Raw genomic sequence first — 16845 nt, 5'->3', positions numbered from 1 at the left:
AGCTGGGAAAGCTTGGCTCCTGGCCTTCATGTGGATGTTACTTTGACATGTACCACCTACCTACGCATTGTTACAGGTCAATTGTGCCTGCTTCATGGCTGGGGTATTCTTTAATGTCAGTGGCCTCGTCCAGCTGGGTAAATTGGCCATACTGCAAAAAGAAATGTTCTGGAATGGTTTAAGTCAGTTGACAAAGAGTGCAATAGAATAAGATTCCTTAGATCTTGCCTCAACTAAGTAGTAAGGGGATGTGCTGAACAAACAAGCCTAATCTATGAAGGCCCCACCTTGCAAATTACAAGATTTAAAGGATCTGAGGCTAACATTTTTGTTTTGATGTCACTAGGAGAACTTACACAATATAGGGCAGGTGGTTTTAACATTATGGCTGATTTGGTGGTTTTGAACACTATATTATTTGCCGAGTAGCTTAAAGTACTGGCAGAGCTGTTGTTAAATACAGTATATTCAGTGTACAAACCAAAATGTTTTGGTATTGGTGATGGATACTCCCCACCCTGGAGAAATATCTGTCAATCACTTAAGGGGTCGAGTTGCCAGCTGGATGGCCAGTTGTCATTCACACACTACGGGCAAGTTGGGAACGCAAATTAGCCAAACCTGCATGCTTTTGTGCATGTCTGTGGGAGAAAACTGGAGTTCCCGGAGGAAACCGACCAAACACAGGGAGAACATGAAAACTGCATGCACACAGGCCTGAGGCAGGAATCAAACCCTCAACACTGGAGATGCGAGGTCACAATGCTAACCACTAATATATATCTATATAAATAAGAGAAAGTTTTTTTTGTCTTTACATTGGTCAGAGCTCGCTCTTCCAATGATATGTCTATGTTTCATACATTGGAGGACCCAAAACCAGTCGCAGAAAACGTTTTGAGCAGTTATTGGCAGATTATAAACCGCAAGTTTTGACTGATGTGTCAAACTGTAAGTGCTGGACAGAATTTAATAAAACTTTTGCAGTATCTAGATATATGTCTGAAGTTTAACCTGCACCATAAGTGAAGTCAAAATGCTGAGTAAAAGTGATGTTATGAAAAGTTATGTGCCGTATTTAATAATCAACTTTAAATTAGGATGCTAATAAGCTACTTGCTCAATGTAAACAAACACCTGCACCAATATATTATATTATATTAATAATTGTAAAGTAATATTTCTTTGTATTAATAAGTTAGGCAGAGAGTTCTGCCATACAACCTTAGTATAACCTTTTAACTATTTCTACAAACTCTTTTCTTTTATTTGCTTTTCCTTATATATATATATATATATATATATATACAGTAAAAGCAACCTGGAAAAAAAACACATTACTCTTTAATGAAGAGTATATAGACTGCCACGCCCTCCTTCAGTGTTGCCAAATACGGGTGTTTACATAAACGTGTTATTCGGTTATTCAAATGGCATTGGCTCGTTTTACTTTTTCGGGTGTGTTTATACCAAACAGTAACATCACGTCGGTTGAGTTTTAAAGTGAAACAACAGGAGTTTTCCAAACGTTTGAGGCGGTGTAATGTATTCCAACCTGGCAACCCTCACAACCCATTGCACGCGCACTGAGCGTGTCGTTCTTAGGTAAATCTGTCTGTAGTGCCCCGGCGCTCGCGCGCGTGTGTGCACGTGCATGTGCGTGTGCGTGCGCACGCCAGCTGTTTGCCCGAGACCAGTTGTGTGTGTAGATATTTGTCATATTAGTCCGTGATAGCGGGCTGCACCGGTACAGATGGCCAAGCGGAGCACCCTCTTTATCCGGATCGTGGAGGGCAAAAATTTGCCCATCAAAGACATGTGAGTAACAGTTTGATGTCATTTCCGGGGATAATGTCAGCATTTCAAGAATTTGGGTTTTGTGATTTAAATCTTGGGTGGGAAAAAGTTCATCAGGGATCCCTGGATGTGCAGAAGGACTCATTGAGATAGTGATTGTGAGATGCATTGGTTAAAATATCTATCTATCTATCTATCTATCTATCTATCTATCTATCTATCTATCTATCTATCTAATTTTTAAGATCAGATCCTATTACATTACAGTGACATTGCTATTATGAACAGTTGATTTATATTATTTATGTTAAGTTATAATTAGTTTTTCTATATTAACATAATAGATGCATTTTCTTTCTATATATATATATATATATATATATATATATATATATAATATTATAAGAATATGTATATATCCATCCAGAATTTCTGTGACAAGCGTCATGGATCCTGGTAAAAATAACTGATATAAAGTTGGATTTAGGGGGATTAAAAAGCAAATTTTGAATGGATATGGACATCCATAAATTGCTCTCTAATCCCCCTAAAACCAAGTTCATATCAGTTATTCCAACCATCCTGTTTGGCAGAAACAGTCCTCGTTCCCTAATCGATATTCATCTCAGTCACGACCAGGTAACATGATTATAAACAACCCCATTCATTGTTGATGGACATGACTCTAAAAACATTAAAAAAAAAAACTCTTGGTTAAATATGTAATGTAAATTCCCTTGGTTTTTAAACGGACTTCTCATAGTTTAATCCTAATCATAGATTTAAAATAAAAAGTTGCATTAGTTTAATTTTTCAGCTTGGACATTTCCCAGTTATTGTCAAGCACGATAATAACACGTCTTGCGACGGATGGAGCTTAATTCCTCCTAATGGAGTGTGAGCGGCGAGAGCACATTTTCAGGGTAACAGTTTGGTATTAGCATGTAAGCACACGTCAGACGAGTCTCTAAATATTTGCTCCAGGTGACACGTCGAGCGAGTTCCCTGCTGGATAGTGCTGCCCATTTATCTCTAGCAGGGGCTTTGAACCAGAAGTGAAACAAGTGCTTTTTTTTTTTTTTTTTTAGTGCTGACTTGCTTGGTTATGAAACCCGTCCTCGCCCACAGCCTCAAGCAGTGGTGCATTAAAAAAAAAAGAAAAAACAACAGAAAAGATAAAAAGAAGAAAAAACTGCTTGTCGACCCAAGTTATTATTTTTTTCAAAGATTTTAAGAACGCCCCAGTTTTTGTTTTCTTGTTTGTAGCCTTGGTAGAGTTCCATTATGCGTGTGTGTGTGTGTTCTGGCGCTGAGGGACAGATGTCGTGTGGAGTGTTTACACTGACACTCTGGCGACTTTGCCAAGCGGACCGGCGACAGATTGCATCCGGGCGGCTTCGCCGACAGCCCTTACACGCGCCCGGCACTTGGGAACATGAGAATAAACGCCGTTCCATCTGCAGAATCATTTCGAAGAAAAGAGCAGTTATATAGTATATAACACTGGCTCCCATGATCAGATCAGAGAATCGAATTTGGCATTATGAGTCATGTGCTGGTTGTACACGGCCAGTGATGTCCATGAAACCATTTCAGCATGTCAGTGACTCATTAGTTTAATACTGAACTAGATCTAATTGGAGTTAATGCATTTGTTTTCTTTTGGTGTTTTGTATCAGTCGATGTCCCGCGAGCAAATTGTCTCACACGGCCCTTTAAAAAGTTCACTGGTTGGCTTTGGTACAGGCTGCGTTGCTGGACTTTGTCATCTTTAAGACTCTCCAGAGATGCATTCCAAAAGAAAGTGTGTGAAAGAGAAAGAGAGAGTGTGTGTGTGTGTGTGTTGGTAATGGAGATGTGACCTTTTTGGAAAAACAAGAGTGCAAAAAAAGTGTTATTTACAGTATAGTTACAGTATAATGTTGTCGTTGGTCTTTCTGCTGCTCCCAGCAAAATAATAATAATAATAATATTAATGATGTCATGATGTCCTCACAAGGACTGTAAAACACAGATGTGTGTTAGTCTGTGTGTGCGCGCACATCGCTTTCGCTATCATCTTTCTGCAGGTACTGTTGTGTAGACGCATGTCGCGTGCGGTTCAACTGCCTAGCCACGCAGCTGTCTGATCTAACACCTGAGTCTGGGTCTGACAGACAGCTTTTCACCCTTACACTGATAACAATAGGCAGAGATGATTCACCTTATCCACTGCCACATTCCCTCATGTTACACACACACATACACACACGGCGCTATTGAACGCTAGTACCTCTGGCAATCCATTTCTCCCTCCACTGTCTCTGTATGGACCTGTGTACAAAATATGTCCTATACAGGACCCGTATATGTGTGTAAACTTTTATATAAAGCTTTTTAACATATAAATGACTTAACGTGACAAATTGCATTGGAAAAAAACGAGCATTCTACTGGTTGTTACACTCAGCATCTGAATGAGTTATGTATGACACATCGTATTTGCGATGACACCAGAGCTTGGTTTTCCAATCCTCAATCTTCATTGGAGACTCAATGACTAGTGCGCTCAGTTGACATCACCAAAAGTGATATTAGTGAAAAAATTTCTTACTTTTTTTTTTTTTACGATGCATGACATTAAAGGACATTGTTCGAGTAAGCACCCAGACACATCTGTCAATTTATCTGTCTGTGTCTGTCTTTGTCTCTCCCTGTGCCTGTCTCTTGACTGGAGACTGCTTTGAACTGATGCTCTCCAAAGGCTTCACCGGGGACTCCTTCGTGTAGGCGTAGCCTTTGGCGTAGGCTTTGACACACCAAAGGATTCGCATCTCAACCTGTGGCACATGGGATGAAAGAGCAATAGGAGCAGGATAGAAAAGAAATCCTGTGTTTTGTGTTAAGGGGTTTGTTACAAATTAAGGCTGGATTTTGTCGTCTTTCCATGCAAGCGCAGGGTAGCCCCGAGTGGTTTCGGGGACGGACTTATAAAACTTATAAAACACGGAAAATCATGCTTGTTTTATTTTTTTTTTGGGGTCTTTTAAATGAAGTCTGTTCCCTATATAAAAAGTTTTGGAATTTACAACTTTAACCAGTGCTGTTTTACATTTTTCATTCTGCATTAACTGCTCTTATTAATGCTCTTGTAGAACCGGAAGCAGCGACCCGTACTGCATCGTGAGGATTGACAATGAGGCTATTATAAGGTAAAGTATAATAAAGTAAAATTTCCACTCTACTTAAAGGATGCCAAGCTAAAATGAAACAGGTTCTCTACAGCAAATAACATTTCCGTTCCTGTCTTCGTAATTGTAATCCTGAATATTATTCGGCTGGGACAAACTGCTGAGAGCGCCGCTGCAGAAAAACACCACGTGCTGCGATCGGTTGCGTCGGCATTATTTATCAATGACGTCGCAACCCCCTCTGTGTTGAATCGAGACCCTGGGTGCGGCTCTTACAAATCAAAATGAGTCACGCTTCGTGCTAAAAAGTCCATTAAGAAGGCGTCATCGCATCACTATCAGCACGAACTGACTCAAATGCTGCGTATGTTTCTCACTGCAAATGGGATCCTGTAATTAAAAATGTTCAAATATGGCGAGGTGCTGTTGAGTAATGAGAGCGCTTAGTCACGAGGAAGAAAATCACGCGCAAACCCTAAGACAACACGGGCATTTCAGACCAGGGTACACGGAAAGCAAACTCAAGCATCTCTGGTTAATGGGTTACTACAGGAGCTGAATTGTCTTGTGTATTCCTAATCACTGAGTGTTGACTGAGCTCTTACTGAAAACACTTCAGTTGTCGCTTCGTTCAATATCTGGTCGAGTTATTGCAGGCGAACAGACCGTTACTGGTATTGCCTGTGTTTTAGTTAAGGTTTAATGATATGGATAAATTCTGTATATAGTTTTATGGCTGTAGGATACAATTCATACTCCAGATAATACACAGCACCAAAAATGGTGTTTATACCATGTTACATAATTTCATTATCATAAATCCCCCCCAATATCGTCCAAGTAAGATAAGTATGAAAATATTATAGATAATAATATAATAAAATATATAAGAATATAGTTTCACAGTAAAAGAATGCTGGACACATACTTTCACTGCGATTATTACTGGGGCAAATCCAGGAATTTTTATCTTCAGACAGGAAAACAAGGTAAAATACACGGATGAAGCATAACAACAACACCACTAACAGCTGAAATGAACACCACTGATCACTAGCTATACATCAGTAAACTCCTGAGAGGATGATGGAACAAGGCTCACCCATGCAAGTGGGAACCCATTGGGTACAATCCCATAGAAAAGCCCATGCAGCACAAATTACCTAAGAAAAAGTCAACACTGGCCATCATAAAGGCACCAGAACACCCAGTGCACCACAGCCTGGTGGCAGCCCAAGGCCACCAACCTGGCATTCAAACTCCCCATACCCCAATCCGATACAGCACCCAAAGGATCCGCTGTCAACGTCCCACAGCACACGTCCAGATGCCCTGAGGAACCACACACTGAGGGGACTTAGCTACCCTGATGGACAAGGGGAACCCCATGTTATGGCTGATTAGTAATGTAAAGACAATAAGATAAGAGGACATGGCAACAATGGAATGTATAGTGAAAGAAGTGCAAGAAGGGAGAGAACAGGGAACAGGTGAATACGTTCAGAGCTGTAACGATGGGACACCTGACCTGAATTTGTTGGTCAGCATTGGACATCTACTCCCCAATGGAGCTTCACTGTTGTCTATCGTGCTCATATATGGAAGCGAGACACATTTGAACAAATTTGGTGTAAAAGAACTCAAGTGGCTTGCACTTCGACTCTGTAGCACCAACGCCAACTCCAAACCTCCTTGTCTAACATCAGTGCTCGTTCTCGCCAAAACTGTTAAGCCACCAACCGCTTAACTCCACTCCACGCTTCTAAATATGGTGGAAAGCCTTCCTGGAAAAAGGGGGATTATTATAAAGTAATTTATATATATTAAAGGATTTAGCCTAAGAGTTGCCTGTGAGATTGTTTTTATTTGCAAGAGAAACCTTGAAAGAAGCTGACTCAAAACTTTTTCCGTTTAAGGAAATTGGGCAGGTCAGAAGAGGTCTGGCTGTGGGTGGAGCCTATTTCTAGTGGCTCTATCCTTTACATGGCAATCTCTCAAACAGCACCGTTAATGCATGTAAGATTGTTATTTGATGGAGTAAAAGAAAAAACAAATGGGTTAGATAAAAGGAGCTTCTTTGGGTAATTAACTCAGTTATAATCCTTTATAGAGGTTATTGATGTTTGATGTTGGAAGTCTAGCACTTGTGAAAGATTCCATGCCAAAGACTTTGCTGTGTGGTGAACCACAAAATTCCATGAGATGGAAAATCATCACTGAAATCTGTTTCAAACCTGTGTGATGCGAACAGCTTCACTCGCGAGGTCATAATTACTGTATTACCCGAAGTGATAAATATTAAGCATCAAAACCTTCATACAAACCGTTTAAAAATCAGAAACTGTTGTTTTAAGGAATTTATTCCCCGTGTCCATTGTGAACGTCTGAGCTTTTAGCACCTTTTTATGACTTGAATGAGCAGGAAGTGCTTGGATTTGCACAACGTGCATAATGAACAAGAGAGCATTGAAAAGGAGCATTAACTCCGTACACAAAGGCTCAGTGAAAGTCCAGCAGAGAGCCTTTAATCAGACGTAATTCTAATATAGATGTAAAAACAAACAGCGGTGAAAAAAAAATCAGACTGTTTTAATAAACGTGTTTATTTTCGAGAACTAGGAGAGCAGCAGAAAATCCTGAACTAAAGCGAAGAGCAAGAGGGTTATTCTTTGGAGTCGGATTTAATGAAATGTCTTAATCTCAAATCGGAATCTATACATGGACTTAACATACAGATGTCCGGCACTGGTCCAACAGAGAGCCTGGATTAAAATTATATTTAATTTATAATGTAGTTTTACACTTTGATACAGTACAGAATGGGATAGTAACTTTGGCGTCTTCTAGGCGTTTAGGTCAAAGTGGGACTTTTGATTGTTTAGAATAACAGAACGCAGTTAAAAAGAGTTAAAAGCTTTATTTCTCTATATAATCCCCTGCTTTACTACTAATGCACTTATCCCAGCGTTTCACTAGTGCTTTGATACCATCAATATAAAAAGGAGCTTTACATCCAGAGCACTGGCCTCCCAGGAACTCCTTTAATGACCCAAACATGTTGATATGGCTTAGAGCGAGGTCATGTGGCAATAACTCACACCTCAGCCGGGATCACTATTCACCATTTAAATGTTTTACTAAGAACGTTTATAATAAGAATCTCATCACTCTATTGTGCTTGAAGTTTCTGTAAATGTCATCACAAGTCCCGGTTTGACTTGAACACAGTTCACACCCAGTTAGAGTAAGGTCAGAGTACTTCAGCTAGTGTAATGATAAAAGTTACATCAATGATTACATCTTTGTATTTTGTAATTCATCTAATTTGTAATCAGTAACAGTTTCATATGAACTTATCTCCCACTGAGAATACTTTGCCTCAAGTTAGTACTTTGCACATTCAGCTGTATTAAGTGCTGTTCTCAGCAATTTGATCTGTTTTTACCGAAATACTGCTTCTCAAATATATTTCTGTACACTTCCTTCTCAGGACTGCAACAATATGGAAGACGCTGTCGCCTTTCTGGGGAGAGGAATACAATGTCCACGTTCCACCCTCCTTTCACACCGTGTCTCTGTACGTGATGGATGAGGACAATCTCAGGTCAGGGTCCCGATGTGCGTCACACTCAGTCACAAACACACAAGCACTGCCGTTTCCTCTCCACTTAACCAATTTAACACGCCGTTTGCTTCATCGTGCTCAATCGTAAGATGCTAATAACGGTTTGTTATCGCTGATTAATGTTTCTCCGCTGTGTAGACTGTATATATGGTTTAGATAGATATGAATGAATGAACACTTTGAATTAACACGCTCACATGATTTTCCGATCTGGCTTGGTTCCAGCCGTGACGATGTCATCGGGAAAGTTTCCATCAGCAAAGACACGCTTAGCGTCAAACCACAAGGTAAGTCACTTCCGACTAAAGATACCCCCACCCCCCCACCCCCACTTCCAATTCCCACTTCCATGAATTGACTTAATACTTCCTCCTGTACAAGTTGGGTTTCACAGAGTTGAGATTTGGAATATTGCGTAAAATATAGATATAAAAACATTTTGTAGGTTATATTGCTATATAATTTGATTTCGAAATGCTTTGAGTTATTTAATTATTTAGTTGGATAAAAATTTTATTGGATTTGTTTTGAAGACAACAAATAGATACACACTTTATATGGGTGCAAGCAAAAATGGGTGCACCAAGTTTGATTTGCAAAAAAGAACAAAAGAAGAGCAGCATTCAGCGATTCTGAATGAAGTTTTTTTGTAGTCTGAGGGTGTACCCGATGCTGAAACAACTCATAAAAGAGCGTAAACGGCAGAGTATGGAACAGAAATATCCTCAATTGTGGACCGAGAAAATACTCAAAAGTACGGTGGTCAAAAAGTGCAAACCAAAATAATAAAACTGAAAAACAAAATAACAAATTCAAAATCAAAATAACAAAACTGAAAACAAAATAACAAAAACGAAAAACAAAATAACAAATTCAAAATCAAAATAACAAAAACGAAAACAAAATAACAAAAACGAAAAACAAAATAAATTCAAAATCAAAATAACAAAACCGAAAACAAAATAACAATTTAAAAAAAAGTAACAAAATAAAAACAAAACAATAAAACGGAAAACAAAATAACAAATTCAAAATCAAAATAACAAACCCGAAAACAAAATAACACAACCGAAAAACAAAATAACAAATTGAAAAACAAAATAACAAAATGAAAACAAAACAACAAAACCAAAAACAAAATAACAAAACCAAATACAATATAACAAATCGGAAAACAAAACTACATATCCAGAAACAAAATACCAAATAAGAAAACACAACGACAGACCAGAAATGGCAGGTATAGTTCGCAAATTAAATTCTTATTGCTGATTGGATGAGACATCTGTCACTCAAGACAAACAAGAAGTACTATCAAGTAAAGTCAGAACAATTTTTAAAGCACATTTAACACAACTTAGTTGATCAAAGTGCTGTATAAACCTAAAATACTGATATGAATCCTTAAATGAAAATAGGTATATTTTATATACATACTATATTTTGAGTGACAGATGTCTCGTCCAATCAGCGGTCTAATCCAATTTGGCTGAATTGTCATTGTGTTTTCTCATTTAGTAATTTGTATCTGGATATGTCGTTGAGTTTTCGGTTTTGTTATTTTGTTTTTCGGTTTGTTATTGTGTTTTGCACTTCTCGGCCACCGTACAAAAGTCAACCAACGGCTGGAAAATGTATCAATCCTTACAGTTTTTTGGGATTCTCAAGGGCCGGTCATGGAACATTATCAGGAAAAAGGTTTAACAGTCAACAGTGCTCGTTACAGTGAGAGGCTATACAAGGGCACCTACTGTACGTTTTGAGGTGTTTAATAATCCTCCCTATAGTCATGATTTTACTCCATCAGACTTTCCCCTGAAAGCAGCTCTATGGGAATAAAGATTCACTTCTGATGAAGAAATGAAGTCAGCAGTGCATTTGTGGCTCGCAGCTCATCTTAAACAACATTATTTTAATGCAAGAATTTGAAAGCTTGTTGGCAAATGTACATCATTTTTAAAAAACTGTAAATTATGCTTGGGTCTTGCGTCTGCGATCGTCTCTTCCACGGCTCACACAGAATCCTGGAATAGGTTGGGCTGTGAAGCATACACCATTGCACCCTTCATTTTCAGAGGAAAGAAGGCAACATTTGAAGGAGCCTTGGAAATGTGACAGCCTTAGTCACGACGCTGTGATGGAATCAGAATTTAAATGGGTCTTTCGAAGGATGCTGCCTGAATTGAGACAGACAGACACATCGGTGTATTCCTAATGCTATGCTTTTAACCAGAGATCCTATTCAACTTAAAAAAAAAACATTATCATGATTGAGGAAGTGTCTTTTGCGGTATATATTGTTATTCATTCTATCGCTCAAGCCTAGCAGCTTTATATCATATAAAAGTGGCATAAAGCTACTAAAGGGAAAAAAAATGACCTGTGGTTGCCATGGTTCCACTAAATCCCCCCCAAACCTCACCACACACATGTAAATCATGTAGAACCTTTTCACAAGCTTTACATTTACACAATAATATTCCAATGATAATGGGAATGATATCTCAATCGGGATACAACCGCATCATGTAAACAGTTTCAGTCGGAACATTCTGACCCGATCCGGAATGAATTTTCAACTGGAACGAGAGGAGTGGTGTAAACCTAGTTAAACATTAGCCATCTGAACACTCAATCTGATCGTTAGAATAAATATATACTTTCTGCACAAGGGTAACTTCAGGTCATGTGACAAGTTTCCAGGAGGGAACGCCTCTCTCCCACTTGTCCTCACTTTAAACATTCATCCACTGGGTCTCTGGCTGAGGTCAGGGCACTGATTGATTTAAGTTTCATACTTAGGAAAGCATCTAACCAATCACGGATGAGACTGGATTCTTACATCTAATCTGACCTTAAAATTGGAGGGAAAAATCCTTTTTCATCTTCTGTTATGTTTCAGAACCACTTTGACAACAAACAAAAAAAATTAATTGAGTATGTAAACACACGTCTTATCGGATCAGCATTGAAATCTCTCATCACAATCTGATTAAAGAAATGCCAGACAAGGATCTGGTCCAACCTTAGTAACCAGCCCTCTATACACCATCCTCATACACATTACTAAATGCATTCCAGACCCTGATCAACATAAAAATCTCAAAGTTTGTATAATTTCATGCTTTCATGCTCCAAATTATACCTATATTGTTTGAGCATAGGGTTCAGTTCTATAGTTACACTTGTGGTTATACCTATGGTTATAGTTCAATATCCTGAGAGAAGCAGACCTCTGAAGTTCACATAGTTTAGAAGCCCACCAGGAGGCTTCAAGCTGTTGGCTCAGCGGACTGACTCATGCAGGGGCAGGGCTCAAGTCTGGAACTGATGTTAAGGAGGCTAAAGACAGAGGCGACTGAGTCACAGAGCACTGCGTTGGCCAACGTTAGCGCCAGTTATTATTCACTGCATGCCGGGGGCGATTTGCCTCGCTTGACCCTGCATCGGAACACTCTGACATTTGGGGACATAGTTACTTTTTATGTCATAAATTGAACAAAGAAAAACTAAAAAATATTATTGTGGCACTGTGCAAAAGTTTGGGCACCCTACATAATAAGTACTTAGTAACACCTCCTCTGGCAGATATCACAGATATCACATAAGATCTACCCACACATTTTTAATGATGTTTTAATCAGGGGACTGTGATGGCCGTTCCAAAACCTTCAGCTTGTGTCTCTTGAGGTATTCCATAGTGGATTTCGAGGTATGTTTAGGATCACTGTCCTGTTGTAGAAACCATCCTCTTTTCAGCTTCAGCCTTTTTACAGATGGTGTGATGTTTGCTTCCAGAATTTGCTGGTATTTAGTGGAATCCCTTCTTCCCTGGCTGCAACACAACCCCAAAGCATGATAGATCCACTGCCATGCTTAAAAGTTGGCAAGGTGTTCTGTTCATAAAATGCTGCTCTTTTTTTCTCTCCAAACATGCCTTAGATGATTGTAGCCAAAGAGTTCTATTTTAACTTCATCAGTTCACAGCACTTGTTTCCAAAACGCATCAGGCTTCTGTAGATGTTCTGTTTCATACTTCTGACGTTGGATTTTAGGATGGGGATGTAGGTAGGGTTTTCTTCTGCGGACTCTTCCATGAAGGTCTTGTGGAACGGTGCACCACCACTCCTGAGTCTGCTAAATCTTTCTGCAGGTTTTTTGCAGTCAAATGGGAGTTTTAATTTGTCTTTCTGACCAGCATATGAGCAGTTCCCTTCGAGAGTTTTCTTGGTCTTCCAGATCTCATCTTGACCTCCACAGGTCTCTTAGTTCTCTTAATTACGTTTCTCACTGCAAGCTGACAACGCTTAGCTATCTTCTTGTAGGCTTCTCCTGCATTGTGGGCATCAATGACTCTCATTTTCAGAGTCTTACACAGCTGCTTAGAGGAACCCATGCTTGTTGAGTGTCCGCAAGTGTGTGCACAAGGTTTGAATAGTCAAAGTATTTGTAAAGCTTCGAAATTGGCATTTACTAATGACAGCTGTTGCCATGCATCAGATCTAACGAACTGATTTTTTTACTTTTTACAAGGTCTGAAACCTTGTAAAAAGATTCCGAGACTCTTAGGGCACCCAAACTTTTGCACAATGCCATAATAATATTTTTATATTTTATGTTTTTTTTTATTTCATAGTTTTAAAAATATCTAGAGTCTAGAATGTAGATAATGAATCAAACCTTGTGTTTAAACTTATGGCTGGTACTGTATATATATGTGTGTGTGTGTGTGTGTGTGTGTAAGAAAAAAAATTCTGTTGCGTTCGCAGCCTTGCCATTTGATATTTGATACCAGCCGCCTCGAGTCGAAACCCTTATCACGACTACTGGAAATGTAATGCAAATTAGAGCCCAATCGTCGATCACACATTGCATTAGTCCCATTAAGCCTCAGTCATTATACCGGTAATGTGACATGGTAAAAAGTGGCCTGTGTTTTTTTTTTTTTTTTTGGTTATTTTCAGATCACATGATTGCCCTGGTTCCTGAAATCTCCCACGCAAACACATCTGAAACCTCTGAGATAGATAAGAAGGTGTTTTGTTTATTGTTATAGGGATCGTATGGGCGTCGGTGTTGGATAAGACGATATTGTTACAACGGTGAAGGAAGGAAAGAAACACAATGGGGCATGTTGTTATAGGAAGACAGTCCAATACTAAGTTATTGTTCTGTTGACATTTGAGGAGGGTGTGCAAGTGTAGTTAGTTCACTTAATGAAATATACACTTTATAGAAAAACCGCAAAAATGGGTTCCCTTTTTATATAAACGTTCAGATTAAGACATTTTTTCTTTTTGTTGTTGATGTGACAAAAATTTGATTAAAAGATCTTTTTCTGGATCTGAGACTTTGACCAGTTCGAACCTCTAATCGTTACCTGTGTACATGTCATGCAAATCAGAGTCTGTTCCCCATCGCGTTAGTCCTGATGGTGCATTTAAGCAGCAGCCATTTGTATGCACACCCTCTACTCCTCGGCCTCTCCATGAAGCGAGACAGCTTTTGTACTCTCTTTTTCTCTCAAGGCACGCCGGTATGACTTAATGAGAAGGCTGTGTTGAAGAGGCCATGGAAATAGCAGCGCGCTCCCCGCGCCGCGGTTGACAGGGTGTGAATATGTTGCCCAGCTAGAGCCTAGCGAGTGACTCGAACTCATCTCCAGGGAGCTGAAAGCGGTTTTTCTTTTTTTTTTTTTTTTTAGTGCGAGATCTAAAATCACAACACGATGGCTTTTCTAATAAGTTAAGGCTAAACCTGCTACTATGCCACCTATAGCAAGGGCCTTTTAATCTGGTAGCGGACTGTATGTGATACTCTGATTAAACAGCAGCCTGACCGACTGACTAACTGACTGAATGACTGACTGGAGCCGGGCACGCTAGTGATAATGGAAAGTGACGTGTTTGAGGGGCATGACGCAGGCGTCACGTTGAGAAGGGATGAAATGCGAGATGGAGGAAGGAAGCGGGAGGCAAACTGTATCTCGCGATTCCAGGTCAGTGAGTCATCTGAAGTTTTTTTTTTTTTTTTTTATAATTAGATCATTCACATATTTATATATCAAAGTATACCACAGTGCTGTTTGACCGGTTTAGATTCATTCTAAATACGTTTCCATAGCAACACCTCATTCACATGGACGTCAGCCATTACTTTAAAACCTTGAAACATTAAGGATAATACTGTGTGCCACCAAAACAGCTCTGATACTTCCATGCTTGACTCTACAGGACCTCTTAAGGTGTGTTGTGATAGTAGATCTTAGATCTAGCACCAGGACTTTAGCCGCGTATTCTTTAAGTGCTGTAAGTTGTCAAGGATCAGAATTGTTTGTTTGCAATTTGGAGACTGGATGAACATCTCAGACGATGTAGCGGTAAGCACTGTCGCCTTGCGCCTCGGGGGTGCGGGTTCGATTCCCGGCCAGGTTCGATTCCCACCTCTGTGTGCATGGAGTTTGCATGTTCTCCCCGTGCTTGGTGGGTTTCCTCTGAGTACTGCGGTTTCTTCCCACAGTCCAAAGACATGCAGATTAGGCTAATTTAGTGTTCCCAAATTGCCCGTAGTGTGCAATTGATTGGCACCCTGTCCAGGGTGTACCCCTGGGATAGGCTCCAGGGCCCCTGCGACACTGTACACAGGATAAAACAGTATAGACGATGAGTGAATGAGTAAGGATAAACATCTCTTTGCCTGCTAAGCTCCACAAACAGCAAGCTGTGATGCACTGGATGTTCTGGTACCTTTCTATCACAGCCAGCATTACCAGTATTTTCAGTTACATTGGCTTTCCCGAGCCATCAGACCACACAGGCTGGCTTTTGCTTCCCGTCAGGCATGAATATGCCTTGGGTACCCACGATACTGTCACTATTTTACTGACATTTAATTGATAATCAGTGTTAATGGTATGTCTGAACAGTGTACAGAGCGTATCATTAGATCAATACAGGCTGACCCTGAGATATAAAAAGGTGCCACTGGCTGCAGACAATCTTTTTGAAGCAGAACCATTCGAAAGGTTATCCCCCAGTGTGTGTGTTGTCACTTCCTGCAGACCTTTACAGCTTCACATGCTGGATCTTTTATAACTCATAACACCGATATATATTACTCTGAGGAGACCGGATTTTCCCTGTGATATTTCTTTTTGGTCGTTTCAATATGAATGCCATGTCATCTCCCAGCACTGCAATTGGATAGTCTAATAGTCACCCACACACCCACACACACACACACATTTGTCTGGCGGTTATTATAGTCATTTTCAATCCAATTTTCCTCTCTAACTGGTGCCGCAGGATAGAGTAACAAACAACGGTTTCACTGTGCTTTCGGGCGAGGTCTATTTCATTTTCTTTTCTTGTCACATTTTTATTTATAATTTTATTTTTGCCATCCTGGGACCACAGGGATATGGTCTGGAAATGTTGGGCAAACGTCGAACAGCGCCGAGTAATTGACTAAATTTGCCCAACTCATTATTGTAACACTATTTCGAAGCAAATGTCGGATGCGTCTTTCCGTTAGGTTCGAAAATCACCGGCGTGTTCGAAACCCCCTGGAGTGACACAATGCGAAACGGCAGAAGTGTTCTTTCCATTTAGCTAAATGGTAAAATTGACAAGGCTTGGCCGGGTGCAATTTATGTTCAAGCTACTCAATGGAGCAAAACGAGGCATAATGAGCCATGACAAGACTGATTTGGAATACTAATAAGGAGAACTTCTGTCAACTTTTCTGTTGCGATTTTTAACGATCAAGCTTGGAGCCTGTCCCAGGGAACCGGGGGCACAAGGCAGGGATCCGCAATCGCTCCCATTTTAGAAACAAAAATCAGCGTGACTTTGGATCACACACGTCGAGCAGAGGCAAGATTTGAACCCCCAACTGCGGAGACGTGATGAGACACCAAAGTGCCCACATTTAGCAATATTAGGTGTAACTAGACAGTGCAACATTTCAAATGTAACCATTGGCGTATTTCTTTGGTGTAAGTGGAAAAGTTTATAATGGTAAGGGTACCTCTGCTCCGGTACCTTCAGGTTCCATTACACATTTTTTATTTGTTAAAAGCACGTGTCTCCATGTGTTATAGTATGTACAGTACTGGAATGAAATTAAAAGTGATTATACTGTCTATAAGCCAGAATTCACACTTAGTGGTTTTGGTCAAGCAGCCTGGATTTTAACTTCAGCTTTTCAGGCACTTGAAGCCACTGACCTCTATGTAACTACAGTATGAGGCTT

General features: G+C 39.9%; 1 protein-coding gene across 2 annotated transcripts in view; it reads left to right on the top strand.

Moving 5' to 3' along the window:
* Window positions 1–1571: 1571 nt before the first annotated feature.
* The window catches only part of rasa4 (RAS p21 protein activator 4), a 36495-nt gene continuing 21221 nt past the window's right edge, over window positions 1572–16845 (top strand). The window contains exons 1-4 of one of the 2 annotated variants that reach the window (XM_053485692.1): window positions 1572–1818; window positions 4932–4988; window positions 8458–8571; window positions 8818–8879. In XM_053485692.1, coding sequence (XP_053341667.1) covers window positions 1754–1818; window positions 4932–4988; window positions 8458–8571; window positions 8818–8879 — 298 coding nt within the window. In that variant the 5' untranslated portion in view covers window positions 1572–1753. Of the gene's footprint in view, window positions 1819–4931; window positions 4989–8457; window positions 8586–8817; window positions 8880–16845 lie in introns of those variants that run through there. The other variant, XM_053485693.1, reaches the window with a different exon arrangement.

Source organism: Clarias gariepinus, chromosome 24 (genome assembly GCF_024256425.1).
Source record: "Clarias gariepinus isolate MV-2021 ecotype Netherlands chromosome 24, CGAR_prim_01v2, whole genome shotgun sequence".
In the NCBI taxonomy this organism is placed as follows: domain Eukaryota; kingdom Metazoa; phylum Chordata; class Actinopteri; order Siluriformes; family Clariidae; genus Clarias; species Clarias gariepinus.
The sequence above is the reverse complement of the archived record's forward strand: the minus strand, read 5'-3'. Positions and strand labels throughout refer to the sequence as shown.